The sequence below is a fragment of the Schistocerca americana genome, chromosome X (genome assembly GCF_021461395.2).
Source record: "Schistocerca americana isolate TAMUIC-IGC-003095 chromosome X, iqSchAmer2.1, whole genome shotgun sequence".
Taxonomy (NCBI): domain Eukaryota; kingdom Metazoa; phylum Arthropoda; class Insecta; order Orthoptera; family Acrididae; genus Schistocerca; species Schistocerca americana.
Genome location: NC_060130.1, coordinates 771,856,101 through 771,881,651, shown reverse-complemented (window position 1 = coordinate 771,881,651; position 25,551 = coordinate 771,856,101). Strand labels below are relative to the sequence as shown.

Genomic DNA, 25,551 nt, shown 5'->3' with positions numbered 1-25,551 from the left:
TTGAATTTTTGTGGTGACGAACACGCAGAAGTCGTTTCTACGATTTCCTGAGGGTGTTTGCAGCCGGCCAGCACGTAGGATATCGGACAGGTTCGCGCAACCTCGCTACAATGGTTTCGGACTCAAAAATGGTTCAAATGGCTCTGATCACTATGCGACTTAACTTCTGAGGTCATCAGTCGCCTAGAACTTAGAACTAATTAAACCTAACTAACCTAAGGACATCACACACATCCATGCCCGAGGCTGGATTCGAACGTGCGAGCGTAGGTTTCGGACTCCTCCCCAACGACTTACCGTGCATTTGTTCACTGCCAGGTCTCGGTAGGCATTCTGCAAGCTCCTACGAACATCTACGATGCTCTGCTTTTCCGTCGGAAGAAACTCAATGACAGCTCTCTACTTGGAACGCACCTCCGTTACAGACGCCATTTTGAAGACCATGTATAGCTCCGCCACCAATCGGAACTTCGTGAAACTTTAGGAACTAAAGCGAGAATGTTCCACGATGTCCCACAAGAAATTCCGCATTTTTTCAACCGAAATTGGCCGAGAAATAAATGTGTTGCATTACTTATTGATTGCCCCTCTAATGTGATATACAGGGTGCTACAAAAAGGTACGGCCAAACTTTCAGGAAACATTCGTCACACACAAATAAAGAAAAGATGTTATGTGGAAATCTGTCCGGAAACGCTTAATTTCCATGTTAGAGCTCATTTTAGTTTCGTCAGTATGTTCTTCCACCTACGCTCAATGGAGCACGTTGTCATGATTTCATACGGGATACTCTACCTGTGCTGCTAGAACATGTGCCTTTAGAAGTACGACACAACATGTGGTTCATGCACGATGGAGCTCCTGCACATTTCAGTCGAAGTGTTCATACGCTTCTCAACAACAGATTCGGTGACCGATGGATTGGTAGAGGCGGACCAATTCCATGGCCTCCACGCTCTCCTGACCTCAACCCTCTTGACTTTCATTGATGGGGGCATTTGAAAGCTCTTGTCTACGCAACCCCGGTACCAAATGTAGAGACTATTCGTGCTCGTATTGTGGACGGCAGTGATACAATACGCCATCTCCAGGGCTGCATCAGCGCATCAGGGATTCCATGCGACGGAGGGTGGATGCATGCATCCTCGCTAACGGAGGACATTTTGAACATTTCCTGTAACAAAGTGTTTGAAGTCACGCTGGTACGTTTTGTTGCTGTGTGTTTCCATTCCACGATTAATGTGATTTGAAGAGAAGTAATAAAATGAGCTCTAACATGGAAAGTAAGCGTTTCCGGACACATGTCCACATAACATATTTTCTTTATTTGTGTGTGAGGAATGTTTCCTGAAAGTTTGGCCGTACCTTTTTGTAACACCCTGTGTAACTCTTTTATTTGCTCTTCTGTTGTCTTATGTTACGTATTCAAGTCGAATATTCACCTGTAGATTACGTCTTACGTATTTTCAGATTTGAAAATGGCAGTTCGAATTTGTCGAAACTAGTGATAACTGTACAAACAATTGCGATCTAGGCAAATACAGTGTTCGTATAGGAAGACTTCATCATTTATTGAACATCGATTGCAGAGAAAACAACTTTGCGGAACAATACTTTTCCACATTTGCATTCCAAGTGAAAGGGTGTTTTTATATTTCCAGTAAGCCAATTATTTTATTGTTAGTAAATTATTAGTCGTTACGTATCCTGAAAGTTTTTAATTAATTAATTTAGAAAATAAAACATTACACCTGTGATCTTAGAAATTTTTATATCTATATCTATTCTCAGCAAACAACCTTACGGTGTGTGCCGGAGGATACTATATGTACGACTGTCAGTTCCCCCTTTTCCTTTTCCAGTCGTGAATGGTGCGCGGGCGGCCTATGAGTGAGCTCGGAACTCTCTGATTTTACCTTCATCTTTTCACCGTGATTCACAACTCTTCTCTTTTAGCGTCTGCCAGGGAAGCTGGATGAGTGTCTGCGTAATGTTTTCGCGTTTGCTAAGTGAACCAGCGACGAAACGCGCAGCTCTTCGTTGGATCTTTTGTATTTCTTCTATCAATTCTTTTTTGTATGGATCCCAGACTAATGAGCAGTATTCAAGTATATCGAATAAGGGTTTCGTACACAACCCCTTCGTGGGTAGAAATATTTCATAACGACTCTTTCACTGACGGTGTCTGACATCCGCCTTTCTTGCGATTAGTTTTAAGTGGTTGTTCCAATTTAAATCGTCCGTATGCGTACCCCCAGGTATTCAATGGACGTGAGAGCTTCCAGTGATCGCTTGGCAAGATTTGTAAGTCCAGAGATGTGTGAGACGACGAGAAAACACTGCATTAGGGTGATAATGCGTAGACACAGTTGTGAAAAGCCAACATAGAAACGCGTTGAATTTGAGGTGTAGGGAAACAAGAGGGTAAAGTGCATATACTGGGTGTAACAAACAGGTGTGGGCAAATGTCCAAGAAAAATTCCCAAGACAGAGGAAGAAAACATATTATATGATCACTGGTCTGGAAACGTTTCATTTCGATGTTAGAGCTCTTTTCCTATTTCTCTTCATAACCACATTAACCATGGGAAATAAAAAGTTTCCGGAACTATGTCTTTATAACACATTTTCTTCCTCTACGTGTGAGAAATGTTTTCTGAAAGCTTAGCCATACCTTTCGTTACACTCAGTGTATTCACTCTGCTGTCCTGTTTCTCTGCTCCTCGCGGTAACGTGTTTCTATATTGGCTTGTCCTGAGTCAAAATGTGGTTCGGACTGTTGTTATTCTGATCAATTATAACATAAAATAGCATTTTGGTCTGAATTCTCACAAAATATCTGTTATTTTTATGTAAATAAAGCTTATAAATCATTAAATATCAGGGTCTGGCCACGTGATCGAAAACGCTCTGTTATCGTCTGACGCTCTGGTGACGTCACAGGCTAGAAGCAAGACGAACCCGTACTTGTGTTATAGGAGCGTTAGCCGAAGATACGAGATTTTTACGCACTTTTACTGCCAAAAGCTTAGCTATTTAGTGACGGCAAACGCATTTACAACTTTTAAGTGACAATAGAAAGGAATTTCGGGAATGCTGATAGTCTAATCCTTGAGAAAGCTGATCGTTTATGCTCCACCCATTTAGAGTGGTGATATGTGCAACGACGGACATTCTTTTTTCCGCTCCCTGTGACATCATCAAACTCGCTCAAAGCTAAGGAATTGAAGAAGTTTTCCAAATGGCTCCGTATATTATAACTAGATTGTCGAGTATCAGTCATGAAGTATGACCCAAGCCACAATAAAATGAAACTTGGTAAAACTTAGTGCTGATTTCCTGTGTAGAAGTCACTCAGCAGAAAAAATACATCTGTCAGGCGTTCCTTGACACAACGGATAGTGCGTAGGACAGTCATGCACGGGGTCACATGTTCGAATCCTGGAAAGATTATACATCTTTTAAAAGTTTTACACAAAATACGAAAACAGTGTTAGCAAGAACTGATTGTAGTAGTTGTTTCAATTCTGGGATTTATTATATACAGGGTGGTCAGAAAATGTGTGAAATGCTTGTAGGGATGTTACAGGGCAGGTTGTACTGAGACATAAACGTTAAGAAAGAAATTCGATACGTTGCTCAGTTTCCGAGTTATTTAACATAGAATTTAGCCAATCGAGGCGTCGCGCGGTCACATTTAAGCGGCCTGCCAGGGGCGGTGTTGTCCAACGAGTGCTTTGTCTCGTTAGCTGAAACTTGAATTTACGCACGCGACGATCTGATTGGCTAACTTCAATGCTAAATAACTCGGAAACGGCGCAACGTATAGAATTTTTTTTTGTAACATTCATATGTCAGTACAACCTGCCCTGCAACATCCCTACAAGCGTTTCAGACATTTCCTGACCACACTGTGTATCTCCACATTAGTCTTAGTCAGAAGCGGACAACAGCGGGTAAATGTACTTACTTTGCAAACAAACAATCCACTTTTTTTTAGAAAGCATGTCTAGTGGTGAAGATATAGCCATACGTCCACAGTACAACAAGGTGTAGAACGATGAGATTGTACAGAGAGGTGTGTACAACATGCAGGTGACACAAACGTAAGGGCTGTGATGTTCGTGAGTGTAAACTAATATTAGTGTCTGAAGCATTTTTATGTAAGACGGTGAAACTGCAAAAGTTTAAACAATAAGGATCCTAGCTAGACAGTACGAAGATAAAAACATAGTTTCTAACAAAGTAAAAGGTGCGTGGTCACATTAACTAGAAAATATATTTTTGAGCGTGACGTGTGTGAACAGCGATTGCAAGTGTGAGCGCATGTAAACAGCAAGGAAAACACAGTAATATTCTGTTTCTGGTCGGTGTAGTGAAGTTTTGTAATTGTGATTTGGTTTTCATATGACACGACTGTCGAGTCCGTTTGACAAATAAGTTAAAATGTATCTTCGGGTTAGATTTAAACACTCGATCTATGGACATTGTCTTCCGAAATTCGACGGTTTATCGCTCTAACAAATGAGCTACCGAACAATTGAGGTGCAGTTAGGTAAAACGATAATTTTTACTAGGAGTTTAATTTCGTTGAATGACACTATCCTTCGTTGTAGTAGTGGGAGAGCGTACCTCGGAGATAAGTTAACGTTAATTTCACAGTACAACATACTGTATTTTAATTAAGTTGGTGAACTTGTATGTCGACATGGTAGTAATTTGTTAGTACAGTACGAGGACATTTTACACATTTACTCATAGTCTGGAACACTCAAAAACAACTGGATTAGTTTTTTTAGATGTATTTGTCCAGCGTGGTGCTACACACCATTTGTAACCCATTTTCCGTAATGTAAATTCCAAAGCCAGCCATCACTGTGGAGTAGCATTATGACAGTAGGAGAAGCGAGTTAGCCAGTGACGTCACAGGCATCACATGACTCGAATGGGGCGTTTTAGCGGCGTTCAAATTGTTTGAATTTCATTTCCGTTTTTATAAAAGAATACTGAAATTCAAGAGGTAAAAAAGCATATTAGGAGCAAAAAATCACATAATTAATCATTTAAGACAATATCCAGAAAACAGTCAGATACAATATTGTGTCTGCACAGTATCGCCGTGGTGCATTGTTTACATCTACATCTACATCTACATTGATACTCCGCAAGCCACCCAACGGTGTGTGGCGGAGGGCACTTTACGTGCCACTGTCATTACCTCCCTTTCCTGTTCCAGTCGCGTATGGTTCGCGGGAAGAACGACTGTCTGAAAGCCTCCGTGCGCGCTCTAATCTCTCTAATTTTACATTCGTGATCTCCTCGGGAAGTATAAGTAGGGGGAAGCAATATATTCGATACCTCATCCAGAAACGCACCCTCTCGAAACCTGGCGAGCAAGCTACACCGCGATGCAGAGCGCCTCTCTTGCAGAGTCTGCCACTTGAGTTTATTAAACATCTCCGTAACGCTATCACGGTTACCAAATAACCCTGTGACGAAACGCGCCGCTCTTCTTTGGATCTTCTCTATCTCCTCCGTCAGACCGATCTGGTACGGATCCCACACTGATGAGCAATACTCAAGTATAGGTCGAACGAGTGTTTTGTAAGCCACCTCCTTTGTTGATGGACTACATTTTCTAAGCACTCTCCCAATGAATCTCAACCTGGTACCCGCCTTACCAACAATTAGTTTTATATGATCATTCCACTTCAAATCGTTCCGTACGCATACTCCCAGATATTTTACAGAAGTAACTGCTACCAGTGTTTGTTCCGCTATCATATAATCATACAATAAAGGATCCTTCTTCCTATGTATTCGCAATACATTACATTTGTCTATGTTAAGGGTCAGTTGCCACTCCCTGCACCAAGTGCCTATCCGCTGCAGATCTTCCTGCATCTCGCTACAATCTTCCAATGCAGCAACTTCTCTGTACACTACAGCATCATCCGCGAAAAGCCGCATGGAACTTCCGACACTATCTACTAAGTGGATCTGAAATATCTATGAAGTACACAAATATGAGTATGGTTCAAATGGCTCTGAGCACTACGGGACTCAACTGCTGAGGTCATTAGTCCCCTAGAACTTAGAACTAGTTAAACCTAAATAACCTAAGGACATCACAAACATCCATGCCCGAGGCAGGATTCGAACCTGCGACCGTAGCGGTCTTGCGGTTCCAGACTGCAGCGCCGTTAACCGCACGGCCACTTCGGCCGGCTGAATATGAGTATTTATATGTTATATACGGTGGCGTGCTGAGAAGTAATCTCTCCGAATTTTTACTGTATAAACTCTTAAAATTTTAAAATAAAACAAACGTTATTAATATTCTACATCTTTATTCTTCATGTCTACATATCTGTAGCCCTCTGCCGCTAGAAGGCTCCGAATTGTACCGTGTAACATGATGATGTGTATCGTAACTATGTCTGTGGGTGAGAAACAGCATGCTGTAATCGAATTTCGAATTAGAAGAGTTCATCCACAAATGCAGCATTCTCTCATTCAGAATGACAGTGCCACACTATACACGACCACTATGACATCTACAACATTCCGAGACCTTAGTTCACTGTCATCAGTCATCCTCCATACAATCCCAACTTTGCCCCATCCGATTTACATCTGTTCCCAAAACTTAAAGAACACCTTTGAAGACTTCACTTTGATAGTGATGATGCGGTGCTAGCAGAGGTGAGGTTGTGGCTTGCTCGACAAAGTCAAACATTCTACAGTGACCGTATCAACGAACTGGTCTCTCGTTGGGGGAAAATGTGTTTGTCGCCAAGGTGGCAATGTTGAGAAATAAATACGCAGTCATGAAGAACAAAAATCTAGAGTGTTAATAACTTTTGTGTTATTTAAAAAGCTGTAAGAATTTTCGCATAAAGAATTCGGAGGCATTACTTTTCAGCACGCCCTCGTACTTAAAACACGGTTTCTGCAAGCTCACTCGTTTTGGACACGTATTTCTTCATCAGTGAAATATCATTTGAAATATTGCAGACTTTCATTTTTAGTTATGATTCTTCTGTTATTATGTCATACCGAGAGAGATTACTGTATGTATATAAGACATCTGATAAATTTTTCAATACATGCAAAGTACTGGGCGAGTGAAAAAGAATTTTGTAACTTTGGAATGATATAGTAATTTATTGAGATAACTTACAGAATCGGTAGATGTGTCATTTTGTAGCAGATCATCCAAGTTTCGCATAAAAGTATCAACTGTCAATTTGGTTCGATGTGACTACTTTCTGTGATACAGCAAACATCCCTCTGGTAAACGCTCGTTGCAGCAAGTCGTGCATAACTTGTGCAACATCAGCGTAGGTCCGATTTTTCAGATGGACTAAATTGTTTGGGAGGGGAGGAACATACACACGGTCTTAAATGAAACACCAGAGAAAGAAATCCAGTGGTGTCAAATCTGGGGAGCGAGGTTTTCCATGCGGCTGGCCTTCACGGCCACTCCAGTGACTTGGGAAGCGACTATCGAGAAAACCTCGAGCTTCCGTGAGGAAATGAGGTGGGGCGCTGTCTTGCTGGTAGTAAACCATCCCATCTCGGTCATCTTCATCGATCTTTGGAATTAACAAGTATTCCAGGGCCAGATACACAATATCAGTGACGGTTTTCTCCATGAAGAAGAAAGGGCCATACACTTTCAATTTGCTAAGGGCACGAAACACGTTAACTTTGTGGCTGTCACGAACATGTTCCATGGTTGCCTGTGGGTTTTCGCTGCCCCATATTCTATAGCTGTCCGTGTTCGCCATGCCACTGATATGAAATGTTGACTCATCTCTGAAAATTGTCGTGTTAAGGTATGTTTCGTCATCCTTTATCCGATACAACATTTCCGCACACAATTCCCCATAAGCAACCGTATCTGCATCACTAATGTGCTTGTCACTGTGAATCTGTATGGTTTCAAGTGTAGATGTCTAAGTAGTACTCGCCGAACAGTCTTTTGTGGAATGCCAGACTAGCGAGACGCACGTCACACTGATTGTGGACTGCGAGCAGAACTCTCCTAAACCTGTTCTATATAATCATCAACACGCGGACGACCTGGTGAGTTACCACGTGGCAGTGAACAACCCAGTCCGCAGCTCGTGGTCGTGCGGTAGCGTTCTCACATCCCGCGCCCGGGTTCCCGGGTTCGATTCCCGGCGGGGTCAGGAATTTCTCTGCCTCGTGATAACTAGGTGTTGTGTGATGTCCTTAGGTTAGTTAGGTTTAAGTAGTTCTAAGTTCTAGGGGACTGATGACCATAGATGTTAAGTCCCATAGTGCTCAGAGCCATTTGAACCATTTGAACAACCCATATCAACAACGTTCTTGTGCCAAGAGTAAATTGCAGGTCTTCTTGGAGGTTCTTTAGCGTATTCGGTGAATCACACTTGAGGTTGTTTACTACAAAATGACACACCTACCGATTCTGTAGGTTATCTCAATAAGTTTATATATCATTCCAAAGTTGTAAAGTCGTTTTCCTCTCAAAAAATGGTTCAAATGGCTCTGAGCACTATGGGACTTAACATCTATGGTCATCAGTCCCCTAGAACTTAGAACTACTTAAACCTAACTAACCTAAGGACAGCACACAACACCCAGTCATCACGAGGCAGAGAAAATTCCTGACCCCGCCGGGAATCGAACCTGGTAAGCCGGGCGTGGGAAGCGAGAACGCTACCGCACGACCACGAGCTGCGGACTTTTTCCTCTCACCCTGTATATGAAACTTGCTAAGTTTTAGTGCCCTTTACCGCTACTTAACTCCAGGATTACTCTATCCAAGCAAATAGATTTCCTTGCTAGAAAAATGGGTGGGCTGCTTGGAAACAAGCTTCTTCATATTTCGGAACTGATTCGTATTCTGTGAATCCAGATGGTCGTCAGCTGTTTGTGACAACTTAGGCTATCCGCGTACACATCCAGGAGCGACCCAAACTTTCATATTCCACGGAGTCCACAACCCTTTCTCCCTCACATTTCGTAATTCCAGCTCAGGGAGAGAGAAATATTTTATTGTCATTTTAGCCCGCTGAGGTATGGAGCCATCACTAACGGGTTAGCATTTCTGTGTTTATACAGACACTGTAGAACATCGATAATGTATTCTTCATATTTCTTCAGGAAGTTCACTGTTGACCATCGCGAACTTTGTTGGCGACTTCTCTTGAAGTAGTAGCAAGAGAGGCGTGCCTACAGCGGTTCGCCCAACGTCCGTACAAGACATAGGGGTGGCACTATGTCGTCTTTTCAGACGAGGTTTACGTAAACCACCATGATGAATATATCCAATTGCGGAGACTCTGAGGGAATTGAACGTTTCCAGACTAAACTCCTCATCGTCATGCGGACACAGTCCTGGCGTTTGGTGTGTAGTGCCACTGGGTACACATCACGGTCATACCTGATTCGCATGGCCCGTAAATTAGGCAACAGCCCTTAAATTCCTGACATGCTGAGGTAGGTGGCTGTACGCAATCTTCGAGGTCACCGTGACACTAGTTTTCAAGAAGGTAACACAAGACGGCATGTTGTCCGTGCTGTCTGGACCTACCCCGATACAGACGGTATTCGACTGTTGTCATGGCCAGCACATTCTCCAGATCTGTCACCCATTAGAGCGATTTGTCATGGATTACCGAGGGACTGACGCCACACTACTCGCAGTAGTTGGTTTGAAAAGAGCACTGCTAATTTCCTTCCCCAACCTATCGTAATCCGAGCTTGTGCTTCCTCATAACGGAGCTGTCGAGGGGGCGATAAAATCTAATCTTCCTTCCTTATTTTCAGTCTCACGCAATCTCGCTGCAGTGAGGTTCCGTACAATAGGCACATATGCTGCTTCAACACTGTTTCCTGCCGCACCTAGCCATACCATATCCCAAACAATGACACTGTGAAACGAATGGACGTGAGGTCCTACAGACAGCAAATTGCATTAATATAAAAAAATTTCTGGAGGCGCTGTGAATTATGGTACGAGTGTCAAAATACACTACTGGCCATTAAAATTGCTACACCAAGAAGAAATGCACTTGATAAACAGGTATTCATTGGACAAATATATTATACTAGAACTGACATGTGATTACATTTTCACGCAATTTGGGTACATAGATCCTGAGAAATCAGTACCCAGAACAACCACCTCTGGCCGTAATGACGGCCTTGATACGCCTGGGCATTGAGTCAAACAGAGCTTGGATGGCGTGTACAGGTACAGCTGCCCTTGCAGCTTCAACACGATACCACAGTTCATCAAGAGTAGTGACTGGCGTATTGTGACGAGCCAGTTGCTCGGCCACCATTGACCAGTCGTTTTCGATTGGTGAGAGATCTGCAGAATGTGCTGGCCAGGGCAGCAGTCGAACATTTTCTGCATCCAGACAGGCCCGTACAGTACCTGCAACATGCGGTCGTGCATTATCCTGCTGAAATGTAGGGTTTCGCAGGGATCGAATAAAGGGTAGAGCCACGAGTCGTAACACATATGAAATGTAACGTCCACTGTTCAAAGTGCCGTCAATGCGAACAAGAGGTGACCGAGACGTGTAACCAATGGCACCCCATACCGTCACGCCGGGTGATACGCCAGTATGGTGATGAATACACGATTCCAATGTGCGTTCACCGCGATGTCTCCAAACACGGATGCTACCATCATGATGCTGTAAACAGAACCTGGATTCATCCGAAAAAATGACGTTTCGTCATTCGTGCATCCAGGTTCGTCGTTGAGTACACCATCACAGGCGCTCCTGTCTGTGATGCAGCGTCAAGGGTAACCGCAGCCATGGTCTCCGAGCTGTTAGTCCATGCTGCTGGAAACGTCGTCGAACTGTTCGTGCAGATGGTTGTTGTCTTGCAGACGTCCCCATCTGTTGACTCAGTGATCGAGACGTGGCTGCACGATCCGTTACAGCCATGCGGATAAGATCCCTCTCATCTCGACTGCTAGTGATACGAGGCTGTTGGGATCCAGTACGGTTCCATATTCTGTTAACAGTCATTGAATCTCCACCACCACGAGCAGCAATGCCGCGATACGATAAACCGCAATCGCGATAGGCTACAATCCGACCTTTACCAAAGTCGGAAACGTGATGGTATGCATTTCTCCTCCCTACACGAGGCATCACAACAACGTTTCACCAGGCAACATCGGTCAACTGTTGTTTGTGTATAAGAAATCGGTTGGAAACTTTCCTCATGTCTGCACGTTGTAGGTGTCGCCACCGGCGCCAACCTTGTGTGAATGCTCTGAAAAGCTAATCCTTTGCATATCACAGCATCTTCTTCCTCTGGGTTAAATTTCGCTTCTGTAGCACGTCATCTTCGTGGTGTAGCAATTGTAATGGCCAGTAGTGTACAAACTAGTTCAAAAAATGGTTCAAATGGCTCTGAGCACTATGGGACTCAACTGCTGAGGTCATTAGTCCCCTAGAACTTAGAACTAGTTAAACCAAACTAACCTAAGGACATCACAAACATCCATGTCCGAGGCAGGATTCGAACCTGCGACCGTAGCGGTCCTGCGGTTCCAGACTGCAGCGCCTTTAACCGCACGGCCACTTCGGCCGGCCTACAAACTGGTAACAAGATTTTTACCCATGAGGTTCCCCATTAATTTTGAAGGAGAATATTACTGGCGGGTCCAAATCTCATAAAGAGATTTTTTATTTTTTTATTTTTATTGGAAATAGAAGACCCATATCTGCACTTTATCTTTATTGCATTCACTTAACATTCGACCTTTGCGACTAGTTGCGGGATCGCACTCCAGTTCTATTCCTGCCAGTGGCCAAGACGTCAGGTTGCAATCCATCGTCATAGCCATGCACAGCAAAGTAAATTACATAGGAATGTGATTTACATCGATAGGAACTGTACACATTGTCAAGGGCTAACCTTGACTCCAACAAGAAATAAATTCACTGCAGATCATTGCATACAAAATTCCGTTCCCTGGCTATCGTGAGGCTTCCTTCAGTTTATCTTACTCTTCATACTACTCAACATGTTGTAGGTTGTTGGTTGTTTGTTCAGTATATAAATTTTAACTGAAATCCGTATGTGTACCGATCACACAAAAAGTGAGTAGTAGCTGTAGCTTTCTCGGTAGTTCGGGAAAATCAACATGGTTCACTCGCCCACTGTGGCTACCTCGAGCCTCAACACCAACTATATGTCAATAGGCGAACGGCATTATGTCGTTGAATACACCGGTTCCCGTCAGATGACAGGAGCTATGCAAAGCCGAGCGTGACTGGTACTTGGATAGGTAACCAGCCGGGTACGTCACACACTGTTGGCAATTTTCCCTTTGCCTTTCCTGCATAGGGTAAAGTTTCTAATCACCAGATTTTACTCCAAAGCCCTGAATTGAATTTTAATTCCCTCCATAGTGTCTCGTGAAGTGAGGACATGTGATAATGTTGATGGTGATCTGTCATCAGTTAGGGGAGTGAGAAGTGGTTGACATTAAGCCACCTTTTCCCTTCACTGTCGTACAACAGAAACGTGACACCACACTACTCAGACACCCAATACGATCATCTATACGTATCAGATACACTCAACACACAAATCTCACACTTAACAAAGGACGTGTGCCACTGTGCACGAAGGACAGGGGAAACGTTTGCTATTAGGCGACTGAACCTGACCCTCGAGGTTTCCCACTCAATCATGCCAAAAGATTTAACCTTTTTTTACTACACTATGTGATCAAAAGTATTCGGACACACCCAAAAATACACGATTTCATATAAGGAGCATTGTGCTGACACCTACTGTCAGGTACTCCATATCAGCGACTTCAGTAGTCATTAGACATAGTGAGAGAGCAGAATGGGGCGCTCCGCAGAACTCACGGACTTCGAACGTGGTCAGGTGATTGGGTGTCACTTGCGTCATACGTCTGTACGTGAGATTTCCACACTCCTACGCATTTCTAGGTCCACTGTTTCCGATGTGATAGTGAAGTGAGAACGTGAAGGGACACGTGCAGCACCAAAGCGTACAGGCCGACCTCGTCTGTTGACTGACAGAAACCGCCGACAGGTGAAGAGAACAGTAATGTGTAATAGGCAGACATCTATCCAAACCATCACACAGGAATTCCAAACTTCATCAGGATCCACTGCTAGTACTGTGACAGTTAGGCGGGAGGTGAGACAACTTGGATTTTATGATCGAGTGGCTGCTCATAAGCCACACATCACGCTGGTAAATGCCAAACGACGCCTCGCTTGGTGTAAGGAGCGTAAACATTGGACGATTGAACAGTGGAAACACGTTGTGTGGAGTGATGCATCACGGTACACAATGTAGCGATCCGATGGCAGAGTGTGGGTATGGCGAATTCCTTGTGAACGTCATCTGCCAGCGTTGGTAGTGCCCACAGCAAAATTCGGAGACGGTGGTGTTATGGTGTGGTCGTGTTTTTCATGGAGGGGGCTTCCACCCCTTGTTTTGCATGGCACTATCATAGCACAGGCCTACATTGTCGTTTTAAGCACTTTCTTGCTTCCCACTGTTGAAGAGCAATTCGGGGTGTCGACTGAATCTTTCAATACGATCGAGCACCTGTTCATAATGCACGGCCTGTGGCGGAGTGGTTACACGACAATAATATCCCTGTAGTGGACTGACCTGCACAGGGTCCTGACCTGAATCTTATAGAACACCATTGGGATGTTTTGAAGCACCGACTTCGTGCCAGGCCTCACCGACCGACATCGATACCTCTCCTCAGTGCAGCACTTCGTGAGGAATGGGCTGCCATTCCCCAAGAAACCTTCCAGCACCTGACTGAACGTATACCTGCGAGAGTGGAAGCTGTCATCAAGGCTAAGGGTGGGCCCCAATATTGAACTCCAGCATTACCGATGGAGGGGGCCACGAACTTGTAAGATATTTTCAGCCAGGTGTCCGGATACTTTTGACCACATAGTGTATATACCAGTTAAGTAAAAAAACTCTGAATATGAAAGAGTGAGTACTTGTTTTGGACCACCCTGTACAGTAGTACCCCGTGCATAATAAATCAAATACTTCTCAGCACCCAGTCTACATAATAGTGACTACTTCCGTTTTGCAGTCAGTGTCATCTACTGATACCGGGTCACGTTGGAGAAATCACTTTCTCCGTCGAATGTCCCTCTATTTTCTTCTCTCTTTAAGGTCGTTAGGTTGGACGGTAAACTTTCTGCTCTAACCTATAGCAATAAATACCTTTACAGTTATTTTGTTTACTGGTCATCAAATGTTAATACAACTTAAATCGCTGGGTCTTTGTACGCGGGAAAAATTTAAGTCCACAAGCACGATATGCGAACCGAAGACACTAACAGTTGAAGTTCCAGGCGTTCAACGTGTATCACAGGATGCAATCAGTGGGTCTTGATAATAATGTGAGCAAGTTCAGAGTGTTGGACACGACGAATGCCACGGTAGCACAGATATCCAGGGGAAGTTAAATGCCTCTGAGCACTACGGGACTTAACTTCTGAGGTCATCAGTCACCTAGAACTTAGAACTACTTAAACCTAACTAACCTAAGGACATTACACACATCCATGCCCGAGGCAGGATTCATACCTGCGACCGTAGTGATCGCACGGTTCCAGACTGTAGCGCTTAGAGTCCGCAGCTCGTGGTTGTGCGGTAGCGTTCTCGCTTCCCGCGCCCGGGTTCCCGGGTTCGATTCCCGGCGGGGTAAGGGATTTTCTCTGCTTCGTGATGACTAGGTGTTGTGTGATGTCCTTAGGTTAGTTAGGTTTAAGTAGTTCTAAGTTCTAGGGGACTGATGACCATAGATGTTAAGTCCCATAGTGCTCAGAGCCATTTGAACCATTTTTTGTGGTGCCTAGAACCGCTCGGCCACTCCGGCCGGCTCCAGAGGAAATGTTTCAGAGTCCATCATCTGTTTCGGAACACTGCTGATAAAAGTCAACGCGGCGTGTCGACTTATTCAGCTGAGTCCAGCCGAGCAGAGAGATTTCGTAATCAAAGTCCAAAGGCAGTGGCGTTGAGAATACGATGGCTTAGTGATCCTGGCGCTCACCTGTTTGAATGGCTACCCGAAGGGAGCAAATGTCCGCCAATACTGTGGTCAGTCATATGGCAATTTCCGCAAGTCCTATGCGGTCGATTTGCGTGGCGGGTGGTCGCACAGGAAGTTACAGCTGCTTGTGGACTTGCTAAACCCACGAAGTCCTTGGTCTCTGCCACCAATACGTCTTCCATTGATGGCAAAGATATGAAACTTTTTTATGCGTAGACCTACGCATTTATACATCAAAGTTTCGTCTGTTTGAAAAAAGTTCCCCCCCCCCTCCCGCCCAAGAAAGACTCTTTCGTTTATACGTGGCCCCTGCTAATCGCTTTTGTCTTATTTGCTTATGTATTTATTTATCAGGTTCCGCGCGATGATGAGAGCCAAAGCGATTTGCTCATGAAACAAATCGGAAGGTAGTTTACAGAACAGTGATCGGAAAATTTAGAAACTAAAGAAGTGAACTATTATTAATGAAACACGAAAAGGGTTTTGAGAGAGTATACGAATACACAGGTCTACTATAAATGATCAATTCGTTTTCAGAGCTCTATATTTTACGAAATATTCCTTGTACAAGTGTTATTGATGCATGAATAAATCCGTAAAGTCAACAAGTTTGCATTTTGGACTCTACAAATGTTCTGTGAGTGCCCCATTGCTCACACAACACACGTCCAAGCAATAGCCAAGTTCATTCCATATCTTATGTAGAAACATCCTGTTGATGGTCATCACAGCTACATTGATGCATTCTCTAAGCTGTTCCATTGTTCTTGGAAGTGGGGGTATGTAAATGCGGTCCTTAATGTACTCTCAGAGCAAAAAATTACAAGGCGCTAGGTCAAGCGACCTTGGTGGCCAAAGAAACAGAACCTAATCATCTTCACCATTATGTCCAATCCAGCGATGCAAAGTTCGCTGTTTAAGCAGCGACGAACATCGATGCTCTAGTCATTCTAGGTAGATTAAATTCTCGCACTCAGCGATAAATTGTGGAAACAACTGCAACTGCAACATATCAATGTAAGAAGTACCTACCAAAGTCTTATCACAGAAGAAAAACAGCCCGTACATCTTCGTTTGTGACACCACACCTAAAACATTAACCTTCGGTGAATCTCGTTCACGCTCTGCAATTTCATGACGATTGTCAGTTCCACACTCACTTGTATTGTGGCAACTAACCTTTCCAGATAAATGGAAGGTTCCTTCATCGCTGAATATCAGTCTGGAGGCAAAATGTTCATCATCAAAGGCTTCCTGCATTGTGATGTATTATTGAAGGCGCCGACCATAAACTTCAAGCTGTTTGAAATGTAACCGCTGTCGCAAAATCTTCCACGCAGTTTACTGCGGTATTTCTAGTTCGTGGCTTGCGCGGACAGTTGATCTTTTTGGACTGACAAGGGGGGGCCGCCAATTGTGAAATTCAGATTCGATTCATACTGCGCATCATAAAAGCTCATGGCCAGAGGTGTACTGTGGCGAAGCACCAAGATGCACTTCTCAGCCGTTGTCGAGAAAATCGACAGTTAAAAGAAACCGTTGCGGTGAAATACTCTCTACGAATAATAATTTTCTACAGCGTCGCGGCGCAGCGGTAAGCGCTGGGGTTCGTAATCCGAAGGTCGCCAGATCGAATCTCGCGCTCTGCGAAATTTTTTTATTATTAGTTTTTTGTAATTCACACACACACATAAACTATTAATGAACTGCTTATGCATGTTGGTGAAGGCGGATCGCTCTCCAATTGTACCGCCCCCATTTTTCCGTTTGTTTAACAGGGTGTACCAAAGCTCTCACGTCCGCACTGATTTTCGACGATGCTATAAGTTGCGCTAGGGACCGCATCTACCTTCTTTCGAAGTTAGCAGGCAACTACGCTGTTATGCGGCGGCTCGTTCGGCCCATTCAAGATCTGTCCTTCAAGTGTAACGAGCGAGTAACGGAGTTTATATTTCATACCTGCCACAGCAAATTTGTGTTCGTGGGGTCTCTATCCTAATTCGAACGTTTGACTTACGCTATACGTATTCGTTTCGGAATATCGTTTCTACGTCTTCCGTTAACTATACGTGGTTAACATTATGAAACAATTAATAACGTTTGTGAAATACAACTTTGTTTTTCCACGACAAACGACTTTCAACAACTTATTATATGCACAATTGTTGCAACTGATTGCCGGGAATTATATATATATATATATATATATATATATATATATATATATATATATATATATGTGTGTGTGTGTGTGTGTGTGTGTGTGTGTGTGTGTGTGTGTGTGTGTGTATATACACACATTTGAATTACAAAAAACAAATACTAAAAAAAAAAAAAAAAAAAGGTTGCATGGCTCGAGATTCGGATTACGAACCCGAGCGCTTACCGCTGTGCCACGACGCTGTAGAACATTATTAATCGTAGAGAGTATTTCACCGCAACGGTTATTTTAACTGTCGACTTTCTCGACAACGGCTGAGAAGTGCATCTTGGTGCTTTGACACATTACACCTCTGGCCATGAGCTTTTATTATGCGCAGTATGAATCGAATTTGAATTTCACAATTGGCGGCCTCCCCTTGTGAGTACGAAACTTTAGATCCCCCTCTCTGTGGCTGTATCTGGCACACTTTGTCGATCGGGTATTTTTCTATTTACAGGAACAACCAGTGCCCCTAAACTGTCGATACTAACGCACAATGCTCTTTTTACACGGCGGTCCTTTTCTATAATTCCTTCCGAATGCACACTACACTGTTGTAACGGAAAAATATCTCACGTATTCCAGTACACAAAAACGCTTTTTTTGCTTTGTTGCCATTTTGTCAAGGCACAGCACTCGTAATGTCAACTTGTGAGCGCAATGCAAACTCGACGAGTTTACCGTTCTATTAACGCATCAATCATATTTGTACATGTAATGGTTTGGTAAATATAGAGCTTTGAAAACGAATGAATGACTTAGAGTGGCTCTTAACACATAAAAAAGAAAAGTTTTCAATTACTGAACGTAGCTCGTATACAGAATAGGAGTGTGCCACAAGGAAACTTTCAACTTGGATTTGAATTCTTGGAATTTATCACTGAATTTTTTTCAGTTCTGCTTCAATCCTATGAAAGATGAAACTTACTGAGTAGTACACAGGTTCCTCAAGAATTAATAAGGAAGTGTTATCCAACTGCATATCGTTTCTTGCGTCTATTGTTCACTGAATGTATGTTGTTGTTTCTCCTGAACGGGTCAGTATAGTCAACAACAAACCCCACGGTTCAGTACATGTACAGGGACGGCAGAGTTAGAATTCCGAGACCCTTGAACAACGGCCTACACGAAATTCGCTAACCGACACCGCAGATCAGTCCGTTTCTGCACTAAGTATAATCTTGGTGAGTGCATAGAGTAGCCGCAGCAAAATATAACAGCATACGAGACAATAGATTGAAAGCAAGCAAAGTAAACAAGCCTTCGTGTTACAGTGTCAGAGACAGCGGAGCTCATTCTTATAGTGAAGATAGCATCGTCAGTTTCTGCACAGCATCTTGAACGTGATACTTCCAAGACGGCCGTCAATCTTCCCTCATTCCTAAGCACTTGAAATGGTCCACTTCACTGACTGGGACCTGGAACTTTGGATAGCAAAATTGCGCTTTTGCAAGAGCTCCAGCAAAATTACGCTTTTGCAAGAGCTCCATGTCAGAAGCTGTACGTGTTGAGTTTTGTTGCAGTTAAGCGTCAATATGTCCTCCGGAAACCACGTTCTCATTTTACTGAATACCTTGGTAGGCACATCATTTATATTCCGTTCCATGGGTTTCACAGTAACACTTTGTCATCTAGAAAGAGAAAATTTTTTTGTCTTCTGTCATGTTTAATGGTAGATCATTGGTGTACAGGGTTATTCAAAAAGATGGGCCCAATTTAATTGGTTTGTGTTTCATGAAGTATAAATTGCACGTGAACAGTCTATATACCAATGAAAAGAGGAAGTTTCAGAGCATTTTTCGTTGCGGATTGGATTGGATTGTTTGGGGGAAGAGACCAAACAGCGAGGTCATCGGTCTCATCGGATTAGGGAAGGAGTGGGAAGGAAGTCGGCCGTGCCCTTTCAAAGGAACCATCCCGGCATTTGCCTGGAGCGATTTAGGGAAATCACGGAAAACCTAAATCAGGATGGCGGGATTGAATCGTCGTCCTCCCGATTGCGAGTCCAGTGTGCTAACCACTGCGCCACCTCGCTCGGTTTTTCATTGTGTTTCCCCTTTGCTGCACGGTGAAGATCTAAGCGGTAGCCATGCTCGTCCCACATGCGACGAATGATGTATTGTGTTAGGGAGTTCACCGCAGAAGTTTAACGGTTCCGCAGGTCGACCAGAGTTGTTAGTACAAGTGGGACGTAAACAGCCTCCTTAGCACAACCCCACAAGAAAAAGTCGCACAACGGGAGATAAGGACATCTCGGTGGCCAGAGGTGTAGAGCCAGGTCTTCATTTCCCAAGCGACCTATCAATCGCCGAGAAAGGGATTGATTTAAAAATCCTGCTCCTAGATGGTGCTTCATGCAGAATCTGAGACAAAGTGCACGCTGCACTATAACTGCCGCATCACACTTCTTGCAAACTCAAGAACGCAGAAAATCTTCTGCTGTAACATAGCCACCTTACAACTGCCTATTGTCGCGAGTACCTTAGCGACCGGTTACGCAACTATCACCGGCCGAGTGGCCATTTTCACGACTAGCGGTTGACAAAACAAAGCTTCGGACCTTCCTCTTTTGTTCATGTCCGATTTATACACTGGCGGAAAAAAATTGCAGCACCAAGAGGAAGTTGTGCAATATAAACGACAGTGGTAGGCATGTTTCTACATCTGGAAGATGGTGTCTATTGAAATTTCGCACCAGTCACATAAGAGTGGCGCTAGCAGTGCCAGTATGAGGATGCAAATCAGGTTCGCTTTAAATATACGCTGTAACTGTCGTGAGCGTTAGTTATCTTTGAGATCGGACGTCGTGAATTGATATTCAGGCGGCAAAGACACCATTATCAACAGCGCACTGAGTCTGAACCAGTTAATGTGATAAGGCTATGAGAAGCTGGATGTTCCTTCATCAATATTGCAGAAAGACTTGGCAGTAATGTATCCACTTTACACGATTGCTGGCATTGGTGCAGGCGAGAACGTACAGTCGCAAGAAGACCAGGCTCCGGACAGCCAAGTGCCACTACCGAGAAGGAAGACCATGGTGTTCAGTGCATAGCTCCGGCGCACCGTACTGCATCTACAGCAGCAATCTGAGCAGCAGTTGGCACCACAGTGACACAACGAACTGTTACAAATCGGCTACTTCAAGGACAACTCCGAGCCAGGGGCCCTGTTGCGTGCTTTTCCACTGACCCCGAACCACCACCATTTGCGATGTCAAGCGAGAGCCCATTGGAGGGCAGGGTGGAGGTCTGTTGTGTTTTGTGATGAAAGCTGGTTCTGCCTCGGTGCTAGTGATGGCCGTGTGTTGGTCAGAAGGAGCTCATTTGAAGATCTGCTCCCAACCTGTCTGCGTGCTAGACTCACTAGACCTACACGTGGAATTACGGTCAGGGGTGCGATTTCGTAAGACAGCAGGAGCCCTCTCGTGGTTATCCCACACAACATGACTGAAAGTTCGTACGTCAGTCTGGTGATTCGACGTGTTGTGCTGTCATTCGTGAACAGCACTCCAGGGGGTGTTTTCCAAGAGGATAACGCTCGTCCACATACCGCTGTTGTAACCCAACATGCTCTACAGGATATCAATATATGTTGCCTTGGCCTGCTCGATCACCAGCTCTCTCTTCAGTTGAGTACACATGGGACATCGTCGGTCGACAACATCAGCGTCATTCACGAACAGCGTTAACCATTCCTGTATTGACCGACGGAATGTAACAGGCATGGAATTCCATCCCACAAACTGATATACATCACCAATACAATGCAATGCATGCAGGTTTGCATGCAACCATCACTTCACATTACCCCATCTAATTCAAACCACTTCCTTGTTTGTTGACATGGAAGACAACCTACTGCTTCCTTCTTTCCAAGTATTAAGTGACCCATTGTTGGCCTTCTCTCCTAATCCCATAATGCTCCAACTTAAGCGATGGTGTAACGGAAAATGTAAACATTTATTTAAAAAACATTACAACCATATTTATTAATGTACAAATCTAAAATTTGGCATTCGTAAAGCAAAAGAGCTGTGTTTTAACGGAAAAATATAGTAAAATATGCAGGGTTAATAATTTGCCAGAAATTTGAATTTTTAATTTGTTTTATTGTCTTTTTTATAAAAAGCCATAATTCAAATTCTAATGATGCAATTAATCTGAAAATTTTATTGTAGTGTCCTGAAAAGGTTATAAGACCACTGACCTACAGTTATTAATTTATGGTACAAACTGTATCATTAACAGAGTTTTTAATTTTTCAAATCCAAAATTAACTTTTTCTTCTACATACAATCACCTTAAAGTCAGAATGCAATTGCAAGATCTCGTATTTTGTAGTTCCATTGTGTTGAGTGGTACTTAAGATAGGTAAATAAATTAGTGAAATGAATGTGAAGTGAAGTAGAAATTAGAAAATAAATGAAAAATTTAGTTTAGTTTAGAAGAGTTACACACTGGCAAACAGCGGGCAGAGCAGAAGAGGCAATGACCGTGAAGTCAGCACGTTCAGGAGAAGCCATCGCCCTCCCCACATAAGCGGACGCTGTCGATTCAGCCGTCAGGGCATCGTCCGACTGGCTCACGTGTTTCTCAGTTGTCACATGTGATCAAAGGCCCTCGCCTACATTCCAAGAGCCAATGACCGACGTTAAGAAGATTCTTTGAGAAGCTTTTCAACGTGGCAGAAGAGGCAATGACCGTGAAGTCGTTCACCGCCAGTGAACTGAAGTAAATAAATACGCGAGACACAGTGGATCCGACAGAGTAGTTTTCAGTTCAGTTTTGGTCCTAAAGACCGTCATGCAGGAAGAGACTACATTGTACACAGAAGCACCAAGTCCGCCACTGTAACGGAATAGCAAGCAGCAGCCTCGCCGACAGAAGACAGAAGTTAGAAGGTATTTGAAGACTGATTTTTATGTACCCGGGTGACTCGTGAGGATGGGAAGGAGACGGCCTCACATCAGCAGTCACCTGTGAGCTGGTGATGAAGATCTGTCAGCCGAAGACTGGCAAGCTGGAGTCCGTTTATTCGAGTCCGAGACACTGGCCTTCCCCCGCCGCGCCACTCCCGCTGGCCGACGCACCACACACGCGGCCACATAGAGAAGAGAAAAACTGGGACCCCACATCCAAGATATCACCATCCGATTCACAACTTCGTTCTCAATAATTAAACAGACCACCTCACGATGTGTGTCTCCAGTCAACTGGGTGAAACAGCGATACGAGATACAAACCACCATGCGTAACCAGACACCGCTGCTCACACAAGCAGAAGGCTTCGCAAATGACACATCTGCTGCTCTCCCAGCCAGAACATTCCAGTAAGGAAACCATTGTGCAAAACATTCAATAAAAGTTATCTTATGTAAAAATGCTGTTTCATTCTACCTCATACCTGAGCCAAGGAAGAACCCACCCTGCCCACATGTTGTTAAGGGAGAAAAACTAATTTATTTAGTGTTTTTCACCCTGACATAATCAAATGCGCTTTGCAGTAATGCTCATCCTGACAACTGACTAGCATCAAAAGAGAAAATCCAGTTACATCCCTCTCTTAACAACATGTGGGCAGGGTGGGTTCTTCCTTGGCTCAGGTATGAGGTAGAATGAAACAGCATTTTTACATAAGATAACTTTTATTGAATGTTTTGCACAATGGTTTCCTTACTGGAATGTTCTGGCTGGGAGAGCAGCAGATGTGTCATTTGCGAAGCCTTCTGCTTGTGTGAGCAGCGGTGTCTGGTTACGCATGGTGGTTTGTATCTCGTATCGCTGTTTCACCCAGTTGACTGGAGACACACATCGTGAGGTGGTCTGTTTAATTATTGAGAACGAAGTTGTGAATCGGATGGTGGTACCTTGGATGTGGGGTCCCACTTTTTATCTTCTCTATGTGGCCGCGTGTGTGGCGCGTCGGCCAGCGGAGAGGCGCGGCGGGGGAAGGCCAGTGTCTCGGACTCGAATAAACGGACTCCAGCTTGCCAGTCTTCGGCTGACAGATCTTCATCACCAGCTCACAGGTGACTGCTGATGTGAGGCCGTCTCCTTCCCATCCTCACGAGTCACCCGGGTACATAAAAATCAGTCTTCAAATACCTTCTAACTTCTGTCTTCTGGCGGCGAGGCTGCTGCTTGCTATTCCGTTACAGTGGCGGACTTGGTGCTTCTGTGTACAATGTAGTCTCTTCCTGCATGACGGTCTTTAGGACCAAAACTGAACTGAAAACTACTCTGTCGGATCCACTGTGTCTCGCGTATTTATTTACTTCAGTTCACTGGCGGTGAACGACTTCACGGTCATTGCCTCTTCTGCCACGTTGAAAAGCTTCTCAAAGAATCTTCTTAACGTCGGTCATTGGCTCTTGGAATGTAGGCGAGGGCCTTTGATCACATGTGACAACTGAGAAACACGTGAGCCACTCGGGCGATGCCCTGACGGCTGAATCGACAGCGTCCGCTTATGTGGGGAGGGCGATGGCTTCTCCTGAACGTGCTGACTTCACGGTCATTGCCTCTTCTGCTCTGCCCGCTGTTTGCCAGTGTGTAACTCTTCTAAACTAAACTAAATTTTTCATTTATTTTCTAATTTCTTCTTCACTTCACATTGATTTCATTAATTTATTTGCCTATCTTAAGTACCAGTCAACAATTGAGACAGCAACACGTTATGAACAGTTCCTGAAAATTTCATAGCATTAGCTCATATACTGATTGAGAAATGGCTTCTAATAACGTACAAAATGTAAAACAGAGAAAATGAGGTTCAAAGATTTTGTTCTCATACTTCTACATGTAGTACCTAAATTTTAAAATCCTCCATACTGATACTCCTCATCCTCCAGGTTTCTCTTCTCTTCGAATCTGCCTGGCTTGTATTTGCAGGTAAGACACTTATCTGTTAGCTTTTTTATCCCTGCTCTCGTCGATGGTGTAAAATGCTTTTGTTGTAAACCCACCAGGATCAGTACCAATTCTCTTCGGCACTTCAATTCTGCCATTATTTCCGTTATTGTAAAATAAAACTGCATCATAGACACCTATTTTGAGTACCTCAAGTCCACAGCATGTCATTTTGAGCATCTAATCCAAATTAAATTATTGAGGCTTTCATTTGCATTTTGTGTCTTTCCGTGAACACTTCCTCAATAAATCAGTGTTTGCAAGGAACCTGAATGTGGGCTTAATTGCATTCATAACAGGTTCTGGTAATGAGTGTTTATGTGAATACGTCTCATTTCTGTATTCGACCTTACACCAATCGTCTTTCGGACACAGATTGTGCATTGGTGTTTGCTCAGTGGATAGTTTGTGGGAAAAATTGCCCACATAGCACGCCTCATTGCCTCTAAATTTTGTGTGTTTTTCCTGATAGCTCTCCCATAAAATAACTGAAGAGAATCGATTCCTTTCAGAGTGAGCTTGTCTTTTCTACGTTCCACCTACTAACGCGTATTACTATTGTCAAAACGTAAATAAACCCAATGCAAGAAAGTTTTCAGGCAAAGACATAGATTTCAGCCAGAGATATAGATGTCAGCCAAAGATATCGAAAGAAAATAGCCTTCGCACTGATAAAATTTCGCTGAAGAAAGCAGTTTCTCAAATGTCGGAAAAGGTGGGAGAGGCCGCCAGTGCAGAGATAATCAGTTCAACAATTTAAAAGCATTTCTGAATCTGCTATCACGATAAAATTCACACACAACATAGATTAAACTGTGTAGATCAAGAAAATATTTTGGAAAAATCGATTTTTTGGACCAAATTCTGTTACATCCTCTCTTAAGCGAATGTATTGCATAGTCCACATAATTAAACGGTTCTGTTAAATCAAAGAAGATACCTTTTCTCCTCAGACTGACGTTTAGCCCTGAAGATGTCTCACAAGCAAAAGATAAATTGCATTTTCTTCGGATACTTCCTTGTATTGTATGCTCTTTGGAGCATTCTCATTCTTTCCAAGCGGTAGCGGTCTGCAAAATTTTCAGATGATGCCTCCTGACCTACGAGAGTAATGGTTTCATACTTTCTGCAGGCAAGGAGATGGTGGACTACATAGCGGACTACCTGGAGCACATCCGCGAGCGGCGCGTCTACCCGGCCGTGCAGCCCGGTTACCTGCGAGAGTTGGTTCCGGAGCACGCGCCGCAGGAGCCCGAGCCTTGGGAGGACATCATGGCCGACGTGGAGCGCGTCGTCATGCCGGGGGTCAGTTCCTCTCTCTCTCTAACTCTCTTTTC

At 43.8% G+C, this 25,551-nt stretch overlaps 1 protein-coding gene across 1 annotated transcript in view; it reads left to right on the top strand.

Moving 5' to 3' along the window:
* Positions 1–25,551, top strand: part of LOC124555426 (histidine decarboxylase) — a 387,573-nt gene that overhangs the window by 155,634 nt on the left and 206,388 nt on the right. Inside the window, exon 3 of the mRNA XM_047129330.1 lies at positions 25,347–25,519. Within this exon, the coding sequence (XP_046985286.1) occupies positions 25,347–25,519 (173 nt within the window). The remainder of the gene's footprint in view (positions 1–25,346; positions 25,520–25,551) is intronic.